The sequence below is a fragment of the Carica papaya genome, chromosome 1 (genome assembly GCF_054855325.1).
Source record: "Carica papaya isolate Zhongbai chromosome 1, ASM5485532v1, whole genome shotgun sequence".
Taxonomy (NCBI): domain Eukaryota; kingdom Viridiplantae; phylum Streptophyta; class Magnoliopsida; order Brassicales; family Caricaceae; genus Carica; species Carica papaya.
Genome location: NC_142309.1, coordinates 22,306,701 through 22,326,557, shown reverse-complemented (window position 1 = coordinate 22,326,557; position 19,857 = coordinate 22,306,701). Strand labels below are relative to the sequence as shown.

Below are 19,857 nucleotides of genomic sequence, written 5' to 3'. Positions count from 1 at the left end.
ATTATAAATTTTAATTTTATTAAAAATATTAATTATTATTTTATAAATATATTATAGGTTGATAATATCTAATTACTTATTTTGTATGTATATTATATACTAATATTTGTCAGTTTATAGTATTTAATTAAGTAGAATTAAATATTAAATTAAAAATCTTAACTTATTTTATTATATTTTTAGGTGAAATAAATATTTAATTTATTAATGCAATAATAAAATTAATTAGATTAAATTTTAATTATTGACGTAATATTTTTTACAATAATTGCAGTTAAATTTTAGTTAATTTATTATATTTTGAAATAAAACAAATATTATACAGTAATTAAATTATCAATTAAAGAAATATACATGCAATCATCACGATACACGTGACGTTTTTAGGTAGAAGAATGCAATAAGTAATTGTGGAGTTGAAGTATTAGTGCTTTAAAACATTACACAGCTGGATCTCACTCGTCTTTTCCATTAATTATTACCGCCCAAAGCGGTGGACCCAACCAATTTTCTTTTTTTAAAAAAATCAAATTTAGCCTTTATACATATATATATGAAATTATTTCTTTTTAACTTTTTTAAAAAATGGAAATTATCCTCCTCCCTAATTAGTATGTATTTTTTAGAAATTACAGTACAAATATAAATAATTTTTAAATAATATTTTTTTACTTTTATTATTGAATATCTTACATTAAATTTTTAAAAATAATATTTTCCATGTGGTAAACTGATCCCTCTGCTTGGATTGTCTATTGGGGTCGTTGTTAGATGGCAGTTTGGGATCTTCCAACATTAAATTGCATATTGCTTTATTTCTTTAGAGTGAGGACCCAAGCTTTTTTAAGACCATATATGTGTATATTAAATATACATATATATATATATATATTATATTTTGGTCAAGAATGTGTGCCCATAACGAGAATGTATACCTAATAATTGTTATTTTTAAACATTATCTTAAATAGATAAGGCATTTTAAGACTAACTAAAGAAAAATCGAAGTTATTTAAGATAAACAATTAAATTTCCAGGGTGGAAATTTTATATATTATATTTAGGTTAAGTGCGTGTCCATAATAAGAATGCATACCTAATAATTGTTCTTTTCATACATTATCTTAAGTAAATTAAATATTTTAAAGATAATTATAGTAAAACCAACTAATTTTATCCCATAGGTAATTTAAGATAAACAATCAAATTCCGAATTTTACTCGATTATTACCATGGAAATCTACATATATTATATATAATATTTGGGTCAAATAGGTGTGTCAATAATGAAAATACAACCGAATAATTGTTATTTTTTAACATTATCTTAAATACATTAAATACTTTAATGATAACCAAAGAAAATCCGATTAATTTTTCCCTCAAGTAATTTCAGATAAATAAACAAATTTCGAATTTTACCATATATTACATTACGTTGTACTCAAAAGTTGAAGAGAAAAAAAAAAAGCATGATTATCACACCAAATCCTAAGCTTCATTTGTTTCTGGCTCAATCGAAGGGCGTCCGTGAGAGGAACACATGAATACCACTAGACACGCCCACACTGGAAAACCTCACCCTCACCTGCGGTTGCTTCCTCCGAAGGCGTGGGCACCTGAGAAAAAAAAAAAAAAAAAAGAAAACAGAGGAAAACAAAAAGAAGCATAAGAAAACAGAGCTGCAAGAGAAAGAAGAGAGAAACAAGTCAGAGAAATCAAAAGCAAACAGAGATATTTGGCACGCGTGAGGAAGACGACAAGCAAGCTACTGAATCCCGGAGCCCTGCACGCCAAGACCTGCGATTTGTCACCAATCAACCCGCGCTGTGAAGACGTTGCAGAGACGCTGAGAGAGAGAGAGAGAGAGAGAAGAAGCAGATGAAACAACAGAGGAGATAGAGAAGTCGTTCGGAGAAGAAGACGAGAGAGAGAATTTCACAAATGGGAGGGACTAGGTGAAGGCAGAACTGTGGGGAAAGCCAATATTAGGTGAAGAGAAGAAGAAGAAGAAGAAGAAGAAGAAGATAGCTTAGGAAGAGAGAGGAAACGAAGTGAGAGGAGAGAGATAAATTCATTCAAATCCAGGAAAAACTCAAAGCTCAAAGCTCATAGGAGAAGAAGACGGTATTTTCACCTTAATTTTTCACATACTCATTTTAATTTAAAAGGAAAATTAAAGGAATATTATATATGTATATAAAAACTTATATTAAATTATTGTTTTAGAATTTATAATTTTATATTATCATATATTAAGAATGAATAACAAAAATATATAATTGAAATTCTATATGCATTTGACTTGAAATTGTCATATTATTTTTTTATTTGAATTTTTATTCAATTTATGTTGTATTTTATTTTTATTTTATAAATTAAAAGTTGAAATAAATTTAACTTGAGAGTAATATAATACCTACATATTTTTTTTTTAATTTTCAATAAAAGTTAAATTTTAAATTTGTGAATTTTTATGAATTTTTGTTGTTAAAAATAATTATTTGTACTTGTTGAAATTTAAAAACAATCAACTTCATTTTCCAATGTTCACTCATTAATCATTTAATCAAATTAAACCGTTAAATTTAACAAACCTAAGCGACATTTTCAATTACAACAGTAATGTTGGTAGGCTTTATGTCATTCCACACCCACTCTATTTAAGTGCATAACTCCTTCTAATTTAATCCCATTGCATTCTTTATAACGGATCCGAACTTAAAAAAAAAAAGTTATAAATTAAATGCGGAAACGAAATAGTTCAAAATACTTAATAGAGATACGAGAATGACACTTCTAAAATAACAACGAAAAATTAAAGAAATAAATGAAAAGTAAACAACTAGACATCATATTCGCAACATTCTTGTAGATCGGGATCTGGATCTTGGTCATGTCGATCTGAAATGGTTAATGAAAGAGTGAGTTACACTACCCCAGTAAGAATGTCACACTATTCACCGATACAGAAATAAAAGTTGGTAAAAATCATGAAAACAACTAATGGAACTCTTAATTTAAGTAAATTCATTTATTATAAATAAAATCATTTATTATATACTCACCGTAATGAAATTTTCAAAATTGACCTATAGAACCAATAATACAACCAATATCATAATCTCATATTCAATTAACTATAATAACAACTTTTCATTTTTATTTGCCTACTAGTATTCATTAGAATCTATAGGGATGTCCCTACTACGCGTGAACCTTTATTCAACATTATCAACTAACTAGTCGTTCTCATACCCCATCCGATATGAGCACCAAAAATACAATATCTTAATACCCCGTTTGGTATGAGGGTGAAACGAGTCACCCCATACCCCGTCCAGTATAAGTGCCAAAATACCAATCCTTGATACTCCGTCTAGTATGATGCAACGTTCACGGTAGAGTTTTCTATGCACCCGATCCATCCACCATATCTCAGGATATCCAGTAAGGCTACCATTCACTCATTCATTTAATCAAATAATTTTTCGTATACATTTAATTTTCAGTTTCACAATTTAACTGTAAATCACGCAAAATAAGCAATACATGCATCAAGAAAACACAACTGAATCATCTTACCAACTCCAGCAGATTATCATACATTTAAAATTATAAAATCAATCAATCAGTTAAAACAGGATAAACAGTTATAAATAACCGGTTCTGCCTCCATTAGTAACCTGTGATTAATTATCGAAAATTTTTAAATTGTAGAAAAGACTACAATATTTATAATTAAACTTTAATTCCATAACAAGAAATACGGTAAGAGATTCTTACCCGAATCGGCGTCCGAATGCTAAACTTTCAGTTGTGCCTACTAACGGTCCTCGAGTCATATGAATTTTTATTTGGAGATTAAAACACGCTTCAAGTACCTAAAAATACCCCAAAAAATCATAAATCGATGTTAAAACACTTTTTCGGCCAATTTTAGAATTTCGGTACGGTGGCACCGCCGTGCTCCGGCGACTGCTGCCTGCGGCAGCGATTTACCTCGGACTGGCTATTTTCGGCTGATTTTATACTCATCCCTACGATAAAACACGTTAAGGGGTCTCGGTTGGCTGAAAAAAGACGAAAAATAGAAGCTTACCGGCGACAGAGCTTTTCGGTGCGACAGCTATGTCGGCTCACCTTCGTGGTTGGACATTTTTCTTCAGTCAACCTGTAAGAAACAGAATGGTGAATACAATGGTGAAAAAATCGCATGAAAAGGGAATCGAAAAGTGCCTCATCGGTGGAAATTTTTAATTTTTTTTGCAACGGCGCCACCGGGCTTTACCCACAGTTTTGGGCTCATTCGCCGGTCTTTTTGCTCTGATTTGGCACTGGGGTATTCAAAATCAAAATTTGAGCGGATGAGAAAATTTTTACCTTTTTTGGCAGTTAGAGGTGGTTCCAACACGGCGGCTAGGGTTAGGGTTCGATGTGAAGTGATATATTTATACTCATCTCCCTTTAATCTGGGTCGTCCATCGCGTTGGATCTCGACCATCCAATCGTGTTTAAAGAAAAAATGAATCTGGACTGTTTATCGCGATTTGATCTGGACCGTATGATCATATTTAAAGAGGAAACGGATCTAGACCGTCACGTGCACGGGAAAAAATCCAAACCGTTCGATTGCGGCCACGCAGATTGCCAACGTGGCCCCCCCTCGCATGGCACCGAATCAACGTGCCTTACCACGCGGCGTGCTCTGGTTTGTCAGGGCTGCTGACTGGGTGATCCTACGTGGCATATTTTTCTTAAATTTTTATTTTGACCCCTAATTTCTGATTTTTCTTTCAAAAATACCTCCATAACCCAAAATTTCACCCATTTTTCCCAAAATTATTTTCAATTTTGTTATCCATCTATTTTTTCTAATTTTTACATTAAATAAAAATTCATAAATTTAAAAATTATATTTTATATTTTAATTTTAAATTTTTTAAAATTAATTGTGGGTATTACAACTCTTCCCTCCTTAAAAGAAATTTGGTTCCTCAAATTTGTCTCTCTCTCACTCAATCAAACAGTTGGAGATATTGGGCTCTAAAGTCTGATTTTAGCTCCCATGTGGCCTCTCCCTGTGTGTAATTTTGCTATATGACCTTAACGATGAGAATTTTTCAGTTGCGGAGTACTTTACACTTTTGGTCTACAATACCGACCGGTACCTCCTCGTAGGACAGATACTCCTGGAGTGAAAGGAATTGGTGAACCAAGACGTGATAGGGGTCCAGGTTGTACTTGTGTAGCATGGATATATGAAACATGTTATGGATCCTAGATAGTTCTAGAGGTAGTGCCAATCTGTAGGCGGCGGTGTCAATTCTGTCTAAAATTTTAAATGACCCAATAAACTGGGGATTTAGTTTTTCTCTCTTGCCAAATCTACTGATTCTCTTGAAAGGAGTGATCTTAACGAACACTCGATCACCTTTTTTAAATTCCAAATCCATGCTCCGAGTATCCGCATAATTCTTCTGTATCTTATGAATCGTTTGGATGTTCTTTCTGATCTTAACTATTTTGACTATCGTCTCCTCCACCAGATCTAGATCGAACAATTTTCTATCTCCCACCTCTTCCCAACAGATCAGTGATCTGCATGGACGGCCATATAACGCATCGTACGGAGCCATGCCAATACTTGCTTGGTAGTTGTTATTGTAGGCGAACTCTATTAAGGTAAATGATCATCCCAATGGTCACTGAAGTCAAGAACACAAGCTCAGAGCATATCCTCCAGTATGCGAATTGTCTTTTCTAATTGTCAGTCAGTTCGAGGGTAGAATGCGGTACTAAGGAATAGTTTTGTTCCTATGCCTTACTGAAAACTAAACCAGAACTGAGAAGTGAATCTGGGATTCCTGTCGGACATTACTGTCACTAGCACTCCATGTAACTAGACTATCTCCTAGATATATATTCTTACTAACTTGTTCAGGGAGTTGGTCATCTTGATGGCCAAGAAGTGGAAAGACTTGGTGAGTCTGTCAACAATTATCCAAATGACATCATGTCCCGAGCGTGCTCTAGGCAATCCTGTCACAAAATCCATTGTGATGTGTTCCCACTTTCACTCCGGAATTGGTAACGGCTGAAGTATCCTGCCCGAGCATTGATGCTCTACCTTGACTTATTGACATACCAAGCATTTAGAAACAAAGTCAGTCACATCCCTTTTCATCTCATTGCACCAAAATCGGGATCGCATACTTTGATACATCTTAGTACTTTCGGGATGCATGACAAACTTTGAACTATGGGCCTCAATCATGATGTCCCTTTTCAGCTCACTATCACATGGAACACACACCCTATCCTGAAATCTGAGCAATCCATTGGCAGAGACTCAAAATTATGAATTAACTCTTTGTTCTGCATATTTTTTGAGGGCTACTAAGGTGCAATTGGCATATTGAGCTTCCTTTATTCTCTGCATCAACTCAGGCTGAATAGTCAGGTGAGTCAAGTATGTGACTCTCTTTAGGTCTTGAAGTTGTACCTGTTGTGTGGCTCCTATTGTCCTGTATTATGAAACCATTAGGTGAGCTAATATACTTGTACTTTTTCTGCTGAGTGCGTCGGCTACCACGTTGCCCTTAATAAAGTGATATAAGATATTGCAATTGTAGTTCTTGAGGAGTTCTATCCATATTCTCTTACACATATTGAGATCTTTTTGAGTGAATATGTGTTTCAAGCTCTTATGGTCGATATAGATCTGAAAGGTCTCCCCATACAAGTAATGGCCCAAAATCTTTAAGACGTGGATAATCGCGACAAGTTCTAAGTCATGGGTGGGGTAGTTTTTCTCATGACTCTTCAACTATCTGCACTCATAGGCTATGACATTTTCATACTACATCAGAACACAACCCAACCCCAAGTAGGAGGCATCACTATAAACTGTATATCTACCTGTCCCACTTGGCAAGATCAACATAAGTGCGGTAGTCAACCGCTTCTTTAGTTTTGAAAAACTCCTTTCACAGTCCTCGTTCCACTCGAACTTGACGTTCTTCTTTGTGAGCCGAGTCAAAGGAGCAGCTAGACTAAAAAATCATTCAACAAACCTGCGGTAATAACCTGCCATTACCAGAAAGCTATGAATCTCCTTGATCGAGGTTAATTTTTCCCAATCCAGCACTGCCTCAATTTTTTTGGAGTTCACTAACACTCTGTCCCTTGATATGATGTGTCTTAAGAAGGTAGTCTGCTCCAGCAATAACCCACATTTACTTAGTTTTGCATATAACTTCTTTTCTATGAGAACCTGCAAAACCTGAGTTAGATGGTGAGTGTGTTTATCTCTACTTTTTGAATAGATAAGGATATCATCGATAAATACAATGATGAACTGATCTAGGAATTATCTGAAAATCCTGTTCATCAAATCTATAAAAATGGCTGGTGTGTTAGTTAGTCTAAATAGCCTGACCAGGAATTCATAGTGTCTGTTTCTGGTTGAAAAGCTATTTTGGGAATGTCTTTTGTCTTGATCTTTACTTGATGATAACCTTAACGCAAGTATATTTTATAGAAGACCTAGGCACCCTGTAACTGATCAAAAATGTCATCAATCTTGGGGATCAGGTATTTGTTCTTGATCATGACCCTGTTCAGTTTTCTGTAGTAAATACATAACCTTAACGTCCCATCCTAATTCTTTGCAAATGTAACTCCGGTACTCCAAGGGGACACACTATATTGGATGAATCTATTATCTTACAATTTATTGATTTGTTTCCTCAACTCCTCCATCTCAACACGACTCATGCGTTAAGAGCCAACCGAAATAGGCTGGGTGTCTGGTTGAAGATCTATGGTGAATTCAACCTCTCTGTCCACAGACAGTCCAAGTAGTTCATCTAGAAACACATCTGGAAAGTCTCGGACTATCAAAATTTCTTGAATACAAATTTATTTCTTAGATTTGCATAGTTAGAGAAAACAGCTAAGTTATATCACTTAATAATAGGAAAAATTGCCATGAGGGAATAATGTTTAAAGAATTTTATTAATTTATAAATAACTTTTTATTAGGAGGGTTGAATACAAGTTTCTTATGGAAACAATCTATGGTGGTGTGATATACTAATAGCCAGTTCATTTCTAGGATTATATCAAAGTCCCTCGTGTCAATCTCTATTAGGTCCATACTTAATTTTTTATCTGTTATATCTATGATACAGACTTTGTATATAACCTCCCCCAGTAATCACATACTCCCAAGAGTAGACACAAATAATATAGAATCAAGTATTTCATGTAATACATTCAAGTTTGGTGTAAAAACATGTGAAACAAATGAGTGTGAGGCACCAGTATCAATCAAAATATGTGCAAGATGATTACAGATAGTGTACGTACCTGGATCACGTCTGGGTTGGCTTTTGCATCTTACTGAGTGAGGCTGTAAGCTCTGCCCTGGATAGGAAGTTTGGTCTGCTTCTAATTTCTCGGGCACTCTCTTGCGTAATACTAGACACTCCCACATATACGGCAGGTATTGTTGAGATGAAAGTATGGTCGGTCCTCATGATCCTTACCACAGTGTTGGCAAATCCTATCGTGTCCTATTGTTGGAATCTGAGGAGGAGCCTGAGTCATTGGCCTAAGTCTCTTGTTCTGCTGAACATGTGCAGTAGGTGCGGGTCTGCGGTATGAAACTGAGGGCCTGAGATTCCCTGCTGCTGGAGAAAAAATGCAAAGGTTCATCTCTATTAACTGTGCTTTGGCCAGAACAGCCGAGTAAATACTGAGCTCGAACACATACAGCTGCTGTCTAATCTCAGAACGGAGACACCACTCGAACTTTCTTGCATTTCTGCCTTCATCCATCATGCTCTTAGGGGAATATCGGCCCAACTCTAGGAACTTTCGAGTATATTCTGATACAGTAATGTCACCCTAGACCAGGTCTGTAAACTCTATTTCCTTTATATGTCGAAGATGCTCTGGGAGGTACTCTGTATTAAAAGCCATCAAGAATTGTTTCCAAGTGACTGGAACGAGTAAGGTGGCCTGCTTGAGTTGCCACCAACAGCCTGCCTCTCCCACTAGCATGTAGGTAGTAAGTATGACTCTCTATTTGGGAATAACCCCAAGAGTCGTAAAGGTCTTCTCTGTCTCAGCTAACCAGTACTCTACATTTTCAAAGGAAGATCTCCTTGTAAAAGTAGATGAATTTAGTCTTTTATACCTTTCAATGTAGACTCGGTCCATTATGGGAGGAACTGGGTCCCGTGGAAGAGGGACTAGATTATGATGGGGATGGACTAGATAGCCCTGTGGTGGTACCGAATGATACGGTGGAGGCATCGGATTGTACTGTGGTGGTGCTGGGTGATGTGGCTGGGACACCAGGCTATACAGTGATGGTGCCAGGTGGTACTGTGGTTGGGGTACTTGACCATACTGTAGTGGTGCCAGATGGTACTATGGAAGAGCAGGGTCATACCGAGGTGGCTCAAAATCCTCCCGCTGCAGGGGAGGCTTAACTTGTGATAGTGAGGGAGGATCAAGTAGCTCGCTCATTTCCTTTCGGGCCTACTGGGCAGCGATGAGTCTCTCCAGTATTTCAAATAATCGGTCAAAATCCTCTCGAAGTGAACCCTCCTGGGCTGCTCGATTTAGTGGGGGTCTTCATCTTCTCATCTATCTGTACCTGCATTTCACAAGGAATAATTGAGTGATAATTAATTCTTTAGTGTTTCTTAGATTTTTTGTGTAAGGAATGGTTCCGGAAAACTTGGCTCTGATACCAACTGTAACTGCCCATAACTAAGGAAATAAGTTATAAATTGAATGCAGAAGTGAAATAATAGCATTAGAGTTTACATTCCTTACACAATAATTCAGAATACCCAATAGGACTACGGGAATAACTCGTCTAAAAGAACAACGAAAAATTAAAGAAATAAATAGAAAGTAAACAACTGTACATCCTATTCGTAATCCTCTTGTGGATCGGGATCTGGATCTTAGTACTCTTGATCTAAAATGGTTAATGAAAGAGTGAGCTATACTACCCCAGTAAGAATGTCACATTACTAACCGATACAGAAATAAAGGTTGGTAAAAATCATGAAAATAATTAATAGAGCTCTTAATTTAAGTAAATTCATTTATTATAAATAAAATCATTTATTATATACTTACCGTATCAAGATTTTTAAAACTGATCTATAGAGGCAATAACACATCCAATATTATAATCTCATATTCAATTAACCATAACAATAACTTTTTCTTTTTATCCGCCTACTGGTATCCATGGGGATCCATAGGGATATCCCCATTACGTGTGAACCCTTATTCAACATTATCAACTAACCAGCCGTCCACATACTTCGTCTGATATAAGCGCAAAAAATATCATCCCTCAATACCTTGTCTGGTATGAGGGTGAAACGGGTCGTCCCCATACCCCGTTCGGTATGAGCGCCAAAATATCAATCATCGATACTCCGTTTGGTATGAGGCAACGTTCACGGTAGGTTTCCTATACATCTGGTCCGTCCACTATCTCCCATGATATCCAGTAAAGCTACCATTCACTTAATCAAACAATTCTTCGTTTACATTTAATTTTAGTTTCACAATTTAACTATAAATCACGCAAAACAAGCAATACATGAATCAAGAAAACACAACTGAATCATCTTACCAACTCTAGCATATTATTATGCATTTAAAACTGTAAAATCAATCAATCAGTTAAAACAGGATAAACAGTGATAACTAACCGGTTCTGACTCTATTAATAACATGTGATTAATTATCGAAATTTTTTAAATTGTATAAAATACTACATTATTTATAATTAGACTTCAATTCTATAACAAGAAATAGGTTGAAGGATTTTTACCTGAATCGGTGTCCGAACACTAAACTTTTAGCTACGTCTACTGGCGGTCTCCGGGTTTCCTAAATTTTTCTTCAGAGATTAAAATATACTCTAAGTACTTAGAAATACCCCCAAAAAATTATAAATAGGTGTTAAAACCCTTTTCCGACCAATTTTGAAATTCTGGCATGATGGCATCGCCGTGCTCCGGCGACGGCACCGTCATCTGCGGCGGTAGTTTTCCTCAGACTGGCCATTTTCGGTCGATTTTATACTCATCTCTGTAAGAAAACACGTTAAGGGGTCTCGGTTGACTGAAAAAAGTCAAAAAATAGAAGCTTACCGGCGGTGGAGTTTTTCGGTGCGGCGGCTCTGCCGGCTCATTTTTGCGGTTGGGTGTTTTTCTTCGGTCAATCTGTGAGAAATAAAATGGTGAATACAATGATAGAAAAATCGCATGAAACAGGAATCATGAAGGGTCTCATCGGAGGCAGTTTTTTATTTTTTCGCAGTGGCACCGCTAGGTTTTACCCATGTTTTTCGGCTCATCCGCCATTCTTTTTGCTCTGATTTGGCCATAAGGTGTTCAAAATCAAATTTCAAGCGAATAAATTTTTTTATACCTTTTTTGGTGGTCGGAGGTGGCTCCAGCACGGCAGCTAGGATTAGGATTCAGTATGAAGTGATATATTTATATCCATCTCCCTTTAATGTAGACCATCTATCGCATTTGATCTCGACCGTCTGATCATGTTTAAAGAGAAAATAAATCTGTACCGTTCATCGTGATTTGATTTGAACCGTATGATCGCGTTTAAAGATGGAACGGATCTGGACCGTCTACACGCGTGGGAATAAATCTGGACTGTCCGATCGTGGGCACGCGGATTGTCAGCATGCCTCCCTCTCTCCCCGTGTGGCACCGAGTTAGCATGCCTTGCCACGCGACGAGTTCCGGTTCGTCGGAGTTGCTGACTGGGCAATCCTACGTGGCACATTTTTTTTAAATTACGTTTTAACCCTCAATTTTTAATTTTTTTTTCAAAAACACTCACATAATCTAAATTTTCACTAATTTTTTTAAAAATTATTTTTAATTTTATCATCCACTTATTTTTTTTTTAATTTTTATATTAAAAAATTTATGAATTTAAAAATTATATTTTATATATTAATTTTAAATTTTTTAAAATTAATTGCGGCTATTACATTTTTTGTTGTTTTAAGAAAGTTCTCTCTTTATTCTTTGCAGCAAAAGAGGGCAAGACCAAAAGCTAATTATATCTTTTACGATACCCTTATTTTCTTAAATTTTTTAATTAAATAATGAGTAAATAATTTATTAACTTGCTTCAGTTTATTCCCACTCGTAATTAATGGGTATTAAGTGAGTACGGGTATGAACCTAGATATAAATTTAATATTTTGATCCAACTCATCCCGTTATATATAATTAATAAATTTTTAATTACAGATTTATAAAAGAGTTAATGAACAAAGAAATTTACTCTGATAGATAAAAAAAAAAAATTTGTAATTTTATTAATAGGATGAATTATGAGAAATTACACACCTATACCGCGTCCATTCATAATTTAATACGATTTTCTTAATTTAAATAGATTAGTACTTACAGTCTCTAACTGCATTTGAATAGTATTTTTGTTCCAACAGAAAATTTAGATTAAAAAAAAAAATTGAAAAAGAAAAACATACACCTGCGACAGTTTAAGATGGATTAAGGTTAGACCGTTGCATAGTCAGCTCTGCCTAGGCTTGATGTGTCCTTTTTGTAGTTTCTAACTCCGTGACTAAACCAACCTTTGCCAGCGAAAGTGGGACCCGCTTTTCCCCCAATCAAATTACTAGCAGAAACAAACAGCCACCCAAAATACCTACAGTACAAAAGCAACTGGAATATGCTTTTCTCTGCAAATATCCTTTCCTCCCCTCACTCTTCTTCCGATATTATTTCCTTACCCATTTCCGTATAGACAAATCCTTCTCTCGTTTTTTCCTCATCTCTTCGTCCTTGCCTCATTGTCATTGCATCTGAATTATTGTGTAAATTTTCGTTTCCTTTCATTTTGATTCTTTTCCTTGTTTGTTTGTCGGGAAAGGAAGAGGATTAATGGAGCTTTTTCTGGAGCTATTTTTTACGGCTATTATCGCCGTTCTGTTTTCGTTTCTTGTTGCTAAGCTTGTGTCGGTAGCTATGTATGGTGATCCGACCTCTTACTCGGATTCCAAGTCGGGGACGGGTGTCCATGAGGTGGATGAGTTGCAGTTTCGGCAGCAGATGAAAGGTCAGTCCTGTGAAGGCGAAAAGAAAATTGTGTTCGTTGAAGAGAAGGTTGAAAAGGTTGACCGAGTTTGCGAAGACTCTGTTCCGGTTGAGGAGGAAACCGTTGAATCGGCTGAAGGTGGGGAAATATTCGGAACGAAATGCGAGGAATTGCGAGAGGAAGTTGCAGAGAAGGAATCAGAGGTTGCTGGATCGCGAGGAGTTTCAACGGAGGAAGCGATGATTGTGGAAGAGGATATAAAATGCAGCGATTTAAACGAAGAAGGAAATGAACGAAAGGAAGTTGAAGAGGATGTTAATGACGTCGTTGTTGAGAAATCCGAGGAGGCCAGGACTCTGGATACTGAACCAACGGCAATAGGAGAAGAGAAGAATGAAGAATTGTTTATTGAAGATGATGACTGGGAGGGGATTGAGAGGAGTGAGTTGGAGAAGCTTTTCGCTGCCGCTGCAAAGTTTGTAGAGGAATCAGGAGAGAAAGGAAACTTGGCAAGCACTGGGAATGATGCGCTGATGGACTTATACGGACTTCACAAAGTTGCCACCGAAGGGCCTTGCCGTGAGCCGCAGCCAATGGCTCTCAAGGTCTTTGCGCGTGCTAAGTGGTAAGAGACTTTCTTTTTTTTGTTGTTGTTGTTGTTGCTTTCTTTCTCTGGTCCTTTTTGGCATCGTTACTCCAGTTTGCTTGTTCAAATGTCATTATTTCGCTAGGCTGTTATTCTTTCTCTGCTTGTTCTAATACTGACGTCAATGCATGTGCTGAGGTAGTTAAGCGATAATGCAGACAAGCCATCATTGAACTGAAATTTTCTGGTGAAAATGTAAAAGAAAAGCAGGTTTGGTTAAAAACTGAAATGGACACGAAGAACGGTGAGAAGTGGATGGAAGAGCTTTTTTTTTGGGGGGGAGGGGGGCTGGGGGTGGGTTGGGAAGCGGTGGGTGGGGTAGCAGATAGGTGCTATTACAAGGAGATGCATTCACAAGGCTGTGTGGGTGCTAATTGGGAGGGGCGAAGAGGAGGGAGAGGATGAGGAGTAATTTATGTAATTCGAGCTAGCATTGAGTCTGTTTCTATTCAGTTACTATTCACTAATGTTTTCCTCATCAAACAGGCCCTAGAACCAAAAATGAGCAGTTATCAAAATGTTCTTTGCACACCCTTGGCCTCTTCCGCGAGGCTTTAGTCTCCTGACTTTTTATTAGTCATGACTAAGAATATCATGATTAAGAATATCAGGCTTTAGTACCACATGATTAAGAATATCCGAAATCCCAATTATTAGGAAAGTAGTAATAAGTTATGACACAATGCCACAAAGATTCTATATGGTGTGTTAGTTGGCATAATGCCATAAAATATAAATTTCATCACCAGAAACTTGTCCAAGTTGGAAACATGTAGAAGACACCTCCAGTCATACCCTATACGAAATTACACTGTATAGCTTGATTGCTAGTTATAATAACAGGTTTGACAGATGCTATGTGTGAGTGATGGACAGCACTGCTTACGTTGTGCAAGGAATGCTTGGCAAAAGCTTGGGAACATGAATCCAGATGTGGCAATGGAGCAATATATTGCACTTCTTTCAGATAGGATTCCCGGATGGAGGGAAGAAAGTTCTGCTGTGAGTCTTTTGTCCTCAGACCTCAGAAACATTGTGATTTTTTATTAACTAGCAGCATTAGTTAGAGTTAAACCAATTTCTTTTTGACATATAACAGGCAAAGAGTAAAAAGCATTCAACGGAAGCAGAAATTTCAGTTGTACCAGCACCTAAATCTAGGTCTTTTGCTGGCAATCAGACCACACTTGCACACGGACGTGGAAGGTGATTTGTAAATTGTTTAATTCTTTAACCAATAATCGCTAATTTTTAAGCTCACTTCTTTTGATCTTGTCTTTGTTTATTGTATTCAAGATCTTCCATAACATCTTTGCACAATGACAGCATTTCAGAGACGAAGTTTGATGTTGATGAAGGTGATCTGACTGGGGCTTCAAGCTCGGACAACATGGTATCATTTTAAACTCTTATATAACATTTACTTTCCATATTTCCACCCCCCAAATATAAAAACTAACAATGACTATTTATTTCAAAAAATAAAGAAAAACAACTAACAATGACTATTCTTTGACCTTTTGAACTTTTCTTTGGGAAATTTAACTTTTTAAACTTTAGATGGATGAATTATACCACGATTATTCATTTAGTTGTAGTTTTCTTTTCTTTTTTCTTCTTTTCCTTTTTCATCTTTTCTTTTTGGGTTCAATTGTTGGTATGCTTTAGAAACTGAGATCCGTTTGAGTTGCTCTTTTCCTAATAATCCCTTTTTTGGGAGGGAGTTCTTCCATTGCCCGGGATGAAGGTCTTCTTCATCTGAAGAATAATCCCCCCAGTCTTTTTCTATTTGAGAAGAAATTTCAGTCTTTAAAAAAAATATGATTTGATATCGATAGAATTCACTAGCAGGCTAACAGGAGATTTTGGAACTTTTGGGGATTGCATGAAATGTTAACGGGGATCCTGTTGAGCAGAACTTTTAAATATTTAGTATTTCTTAATTAGACAATACAGGAAGTTGACATGATGCAAACATTAATTTGGGCCATTATGTTTGAAAGTAAAATACATTTTATATTCTCTGCATTTACCTTATCAATCTATATCGTTACCAGCATACATTTCGCATGTAATTGTTACTTCTTTTCTCACCCTATAAATTCAACCATTCCATAGTTTTGGCTTGTAAATAAATGATGAAACTAACTTTAGGACCAAAAATAAGTTGATTTTTGATCAGAATATTGATATGGCAACAGTATCACTCTGCTCATGGGTGTTAGTATTAATGTCTATCTAGTCTCTTACTCTTGTTGAAAGGATTTCCCAAATTAAAATCCCATAGAACTCCTGTAACAATTCAAAGTGGAGAGCTTCCTTCCCCTCCCAATGTTCTTCACTTGGATCACTTCTAGTTATCTTAGCTTTTCATGAATTCTCCGTCACAGCAACAGAAATTTGTATTAATGATGATTTGACATCCAATTGTTCTGTTTTATTTGAGTTATTGCACTTGATTTTTGGGGTTCCACTAAATATAGCAATTTGTTTTCCTGTCCTCTTCGTTACTATGCGGAACTTTTTGTAAGGTTTGAACACAAAGATAGGAATTTTTAACTCAGTTTGTTGTGAAAATTTTCAGGCTAAAGAATGATAAATGTTACTCTGCTAATTGCTCTCACCAACCACGGGGCCATTCTCCTACGATGGTTGAGCAGAAACAAGTCTATTTTTTTTATTGCTGAGTATAAAAACAATGTCCTTCAAGTACTGAAGGTCTTTAATCTATTTATACCACGAATTGTTGGTTTCAATCTCCTGGTAGTGTGTGGTTTAATGATACTGTTATTGCTGTGCATATATGTGTGTGTATATACAGATATATGAACTCACCATATTTTCAATAAATTCATTAACTGGATGATGCAACTACTTCTAGTAAAAAGTTGATACTTGTTTAATAATGTTGATTGTGTTCATTCCTCTAGGATGTCTTACTATTTTTGTTCTCCTTTATATTTTTCCGTTCTTACTTTTGGTGATCATGTCCAAGACCAACCAATATGAGATGGAGGTTGCGTGAAGACATGTATTCAACCTGTTTTATGTCATATATTTGAATTAGAGAAACTCCGACCTGCACTTAACAAAAAAAGTTGCCCTCACGTTTTAAATTGTGGCAACAATCAGTAAGTTGCTTCTCTGCTCTTTTGTTTGCTTCTGTCCCCGATTTTTATGGGTTCCGAAATATAGAGATATTATCAATGTCATACTAAGTGCCATTGCTAGCTAACAGACAGCTACAAAATGGGCCAATAAGCTTCTAGTTTCTAGCTGTGTGTGGTGAATAAAGCCATGCCATTTAAGAAAGTGTCATTTGTTTACATCCCCATGGTTTCGTCTTTCCTGTTGCTAGTTAGGTTGGACCCACGAATAAATTGTTGCCGAGTGTGTCCTTGCTCTTACCCTAGTGTCTCGTTTATGACCAACATCGTTATTACCAAAAGGCAAAGGGTAAAGGCCAGTAAGCCTTTGCCTATGATTGGCTCCTCTTTTATCTGTTTCTGGTGATCCTCGCATGGATCTCATCTTTAGTTCACTTAAAAAGATACACTTCGAAATAGGCAATTAGAAGGTGCTTTCTTTTCTTGATAGGGACAATTGCATTCTTTTTGTTCAACACTGCAAGTGATGAGATGCATGATGAAATAAGAGAGTTCACTGTTAGCAAGCTGCAACACATGCACCTTGCTGCTAAATGGCATGATGTCAATGTACGCAATCTTTTCTCTTTTGTTTTCTTTTGCAATGTTTAGAATTTTTATAATTTATTGAAGTGCTACATGGTGCTCGATAATGTTATGATCTACTTGATACTAGAGACAACAACTTTGTTTATGGGACGCTTAGAACTAAAATTGCAGGATTATAAACCTAAAATGATGAGAACTGAAACATTAAATATAAATAGAGAACATCCTTATTATCTTTTATTCTATAACTAGTTAATAATAGGATTAGTTTTTGGTTGGGGCAATATGGAATTTATGGCCATGGTACAAACTCGACCAGCCTACTGTTTTAGGGTTGGAGTCATAGCCTCCATGTCCATATCCTCCACCATTTGAGCCACCATGAGATGCACCACCTTTGCCATATCCCGAGCCTGATCCAGCCCTAAAACCACCATCCGAACCATAGCCTGGATCCCGCCCATTATTAGAGCCATCTCCATAACCTCTGCCTGACCCAAATCCTCCACCTTGTCCCATGCCATCGCTAGAGCCACCGCCTCCTCCAAATCCACCACCAGCATCATTACTACCTCCTCCAAATCCACCACCAGCACCGCCACCACCTGATTGATAGCCACTTGCCCCATTGCCAAAACCACCATCATGTCCGTACCCAAAACTGGAATCTCCATCAGATCCTCCCCCGTAATTACCTCCAGATGTAGGCTTTCGAGAGTTATGCATCTTAGTGTTGCTATTTTGCAGGTCATTACCCAGTGCAAAACTCACATCAGTCACATACCTGTTTTCACTTGCTGCTTTAGCAAGCACATAACTAGAGAACACCAATCCCAAGAAAATAAGAAATAGTGAAACTGTATAATCTTTCATGATTGTATAACTCGTAAGTACTAGAACTTAACTCTTAAAAGCAACAACCATTAACACTTAAACTGACTTTGTAAAGTTTAGCATGATGATATAAACTTTCTTTTGAGTAAAATTTAGAACAAGAAGAAAAACTTAAAGAGAGCTTATTAATACATTCATATCCTTCAAGAGCAACCAACCAGGGCTAAGGAGTGAGGTACTACCTACTCAAAATGCATGCAAATGACATGGTGTACGAGCTGATTTTGGTGATATGTTTACTCCACATGACTTGAATGAGGCATTGAAGGGAGTGACATGGAATTTTATCAAAGTTTTTGTGAGATTTCAGTTTTGTTGATGATGCAAAACAACTTATTATTATTTCAATTTAAATTTGGATAATAATAAGTAAAATTATATTTTATGATGTGTTTTATAATAAAGTTCATAGTTTTGTGAGATTTAATTTAAAACTTACATTTAGTCCAACTAATAGATATCTAAATTCTATTACTAAATATTGAAACATATGACATAATATTTTATGTAAGATTTAAATAAGGTATTTTAGAATTTATTACCAATAATAAAATTCTGAATATATTATTCAAATTTAATGTTAAATTCAGATGAGATAATTTTTATTATTCTGTAAAGAATTTTCACAATTTTGAAGTAGGATTTCGTATAAATGGCTAACAACTTCCAAAAAAAATGTCATGTATTTATTAAACATGAAATAATCACTTAATTGAAGTGATATGTATATATGTGTATATATATATAGATAGTTGTTGTGGGTGTAGCTCTCAGTGTAAGACTATCAAGTAATGGATTTAACATGACATAATCACTGAATTGAAGTGTGAAAAGAAAGTAAGGAATAGAGAAATGTTCCAGCTAAGTGACGAGAGTGAGACCATTGAAACTGAAAAGGAAGCTTAGTAGTGATAATGATCCATCCATTATATACATATTATATATATATATATATATATATATATACACACGTATATGAAATTGCTAGATGCAACTGATAACGTAAGTATTCTTCAATAAAAAGAATCTATACATAAAATCATTACTGTCATAAAATAAACTTCAAGTATACGCAGTTAAAGTATGATATTATTTCATCTAAATATTTTTTAAAAAAGTTTAATATAAAAGTTTTTTTATATATTAAGAAAAATTGTGCAATAATTGCCGGACCCTAAAAGGAAAAAGGAAGGATTGGAATTTATTTTATGCCGACGTGACCCAATTAGTCATAATTGTTTGTAGCCATCAGATTAAAATGGTGAATCATAACGTGGCCATATTTTATTGGCTACTTGTTCTTTTTGAAAAGAGGAATCCAAATAAATAATACCAAGAAAAAGTACTACACACAACAACATATTATTATTTCCATCTATAAAGTTTATGTACCATAAGAATTAAAAAAAGTATTGATTACATGCTTTGGGTTATAACGTTTGAAATTCATTATACTATATAAATATGTTTATACACATGTGGGGT

The 19,857-nt window shown here is 35.7% G+C and overlaps 2 protein-coding genes and 1 long non-coding RNA gene across 4 annotated transcripts; 1 reads left to right on the top strand and 2 right to left on the bottom strand.

Annotated features, from left to right (window-relative positions):
• Nucleotides 1–1,390: 1,390 nt before the first annotated feature.
• Nucleotides 1,391–2,885, bottom strand: LOC110818802 (uncharacterized). The gene is made up of 2 exons (XR_002540535.2): nucleotides 1,731–2,885; nucleotides 1,391–1,619 (listed from the first exon to the last, which is right to left on the bottom strand). It is a non-coding gene; the product is annotated as an uncharacterized LOC110818802 (long non-coding RNA).
• Nucleotides 2,886–12,760: 9,875 nt separating this feature from the next.
• Nucleotides 12,761–16,654, top strand: ACBP3 (acyl-CoA-binding domain 3). Of its 2 annotated transcripts, none has more exons than XM_088221509.1 (5): nucleotides 12,761–13,762; nucleotides 14,680–14,785; nucleotides 14,883–14,989; nucleotides 15,080–15,176; nucleotides 16,368–16,654. In XM_088221509.1, the coding sequence occupies exons 1-5, from the start codon at nucleotides 12,984–12,986 to the stop codon at nucleotides 16,377–16,379; spliced, it is 1,101 nt and encodes a 366-aa protein (XP_088077635.1). In that variant the 5' UTR covers nucleotides 12,761–12,983; the 3' UTR covers nucleotides 16,380–16,654. The 2 variants fall into 2 exon arrangements, with proteins under 2 accessions (XP_088077635.1, XP_021903487.1); XM_022047795.1 differs by having other exon boundaries at nucleotides 12,764–13,762; nucleotides 15,110–15,176.
• Nucleotides 16,655–17,682: 1,028 nt separating this feature from the next.
• LOC110818826 (uncharacterized) lies at nucleotides 17,683–18,481 on the bottom strand. Its single transcript, XM_022047820.2, has one exon. The coding sequence runs from the start codon at nucleotides 18,349–18,351 to the stop codon at nucleotides 17,743–17,745; it is 609 nt and encodes a 202-aa protein (XP_021903512.1). The 5' UTR covers nucleotides 18,352–18,481; the 3' UTR covers nucleotides 17,683–17,742.
• Between the last annotated feature and the right edge of the window lie 1,376 nt (nucleotides 18,482–19,857).

Bases quoted from the DNA above. Each gene is read 5' to 3' on its own strand.
- ACBP3 (XM_088221509.1), top strand. From the start codon at position 12,984: ATGGAGCTTTTTCTGGAGCTATTTTTTACGGCTATTATCGCCGTTCTG. The intron at 13,763-14,679 runs GTAAGAGACTTT...ACGTTGTGCAAG, and splicing joins GTCTTTGCGCGTGCTAAGTG to GAATGCTTGGCAAAAGCTTG. The intron at 14,786-14,882 runs GTGAGTCTTTTG...GACATATAACAG, and splicing joins GGAGGGAAGAAAGTTCTGCT to GCAAAGAGTAAAAAGCATTC.
- LOC110818826 (XM_022047820.2), bottom strand. From the start codon at position 18,351: ATGAAAGATTATACAGTTTCACTATTTCTTATTTTCTTGGGATTGGTG.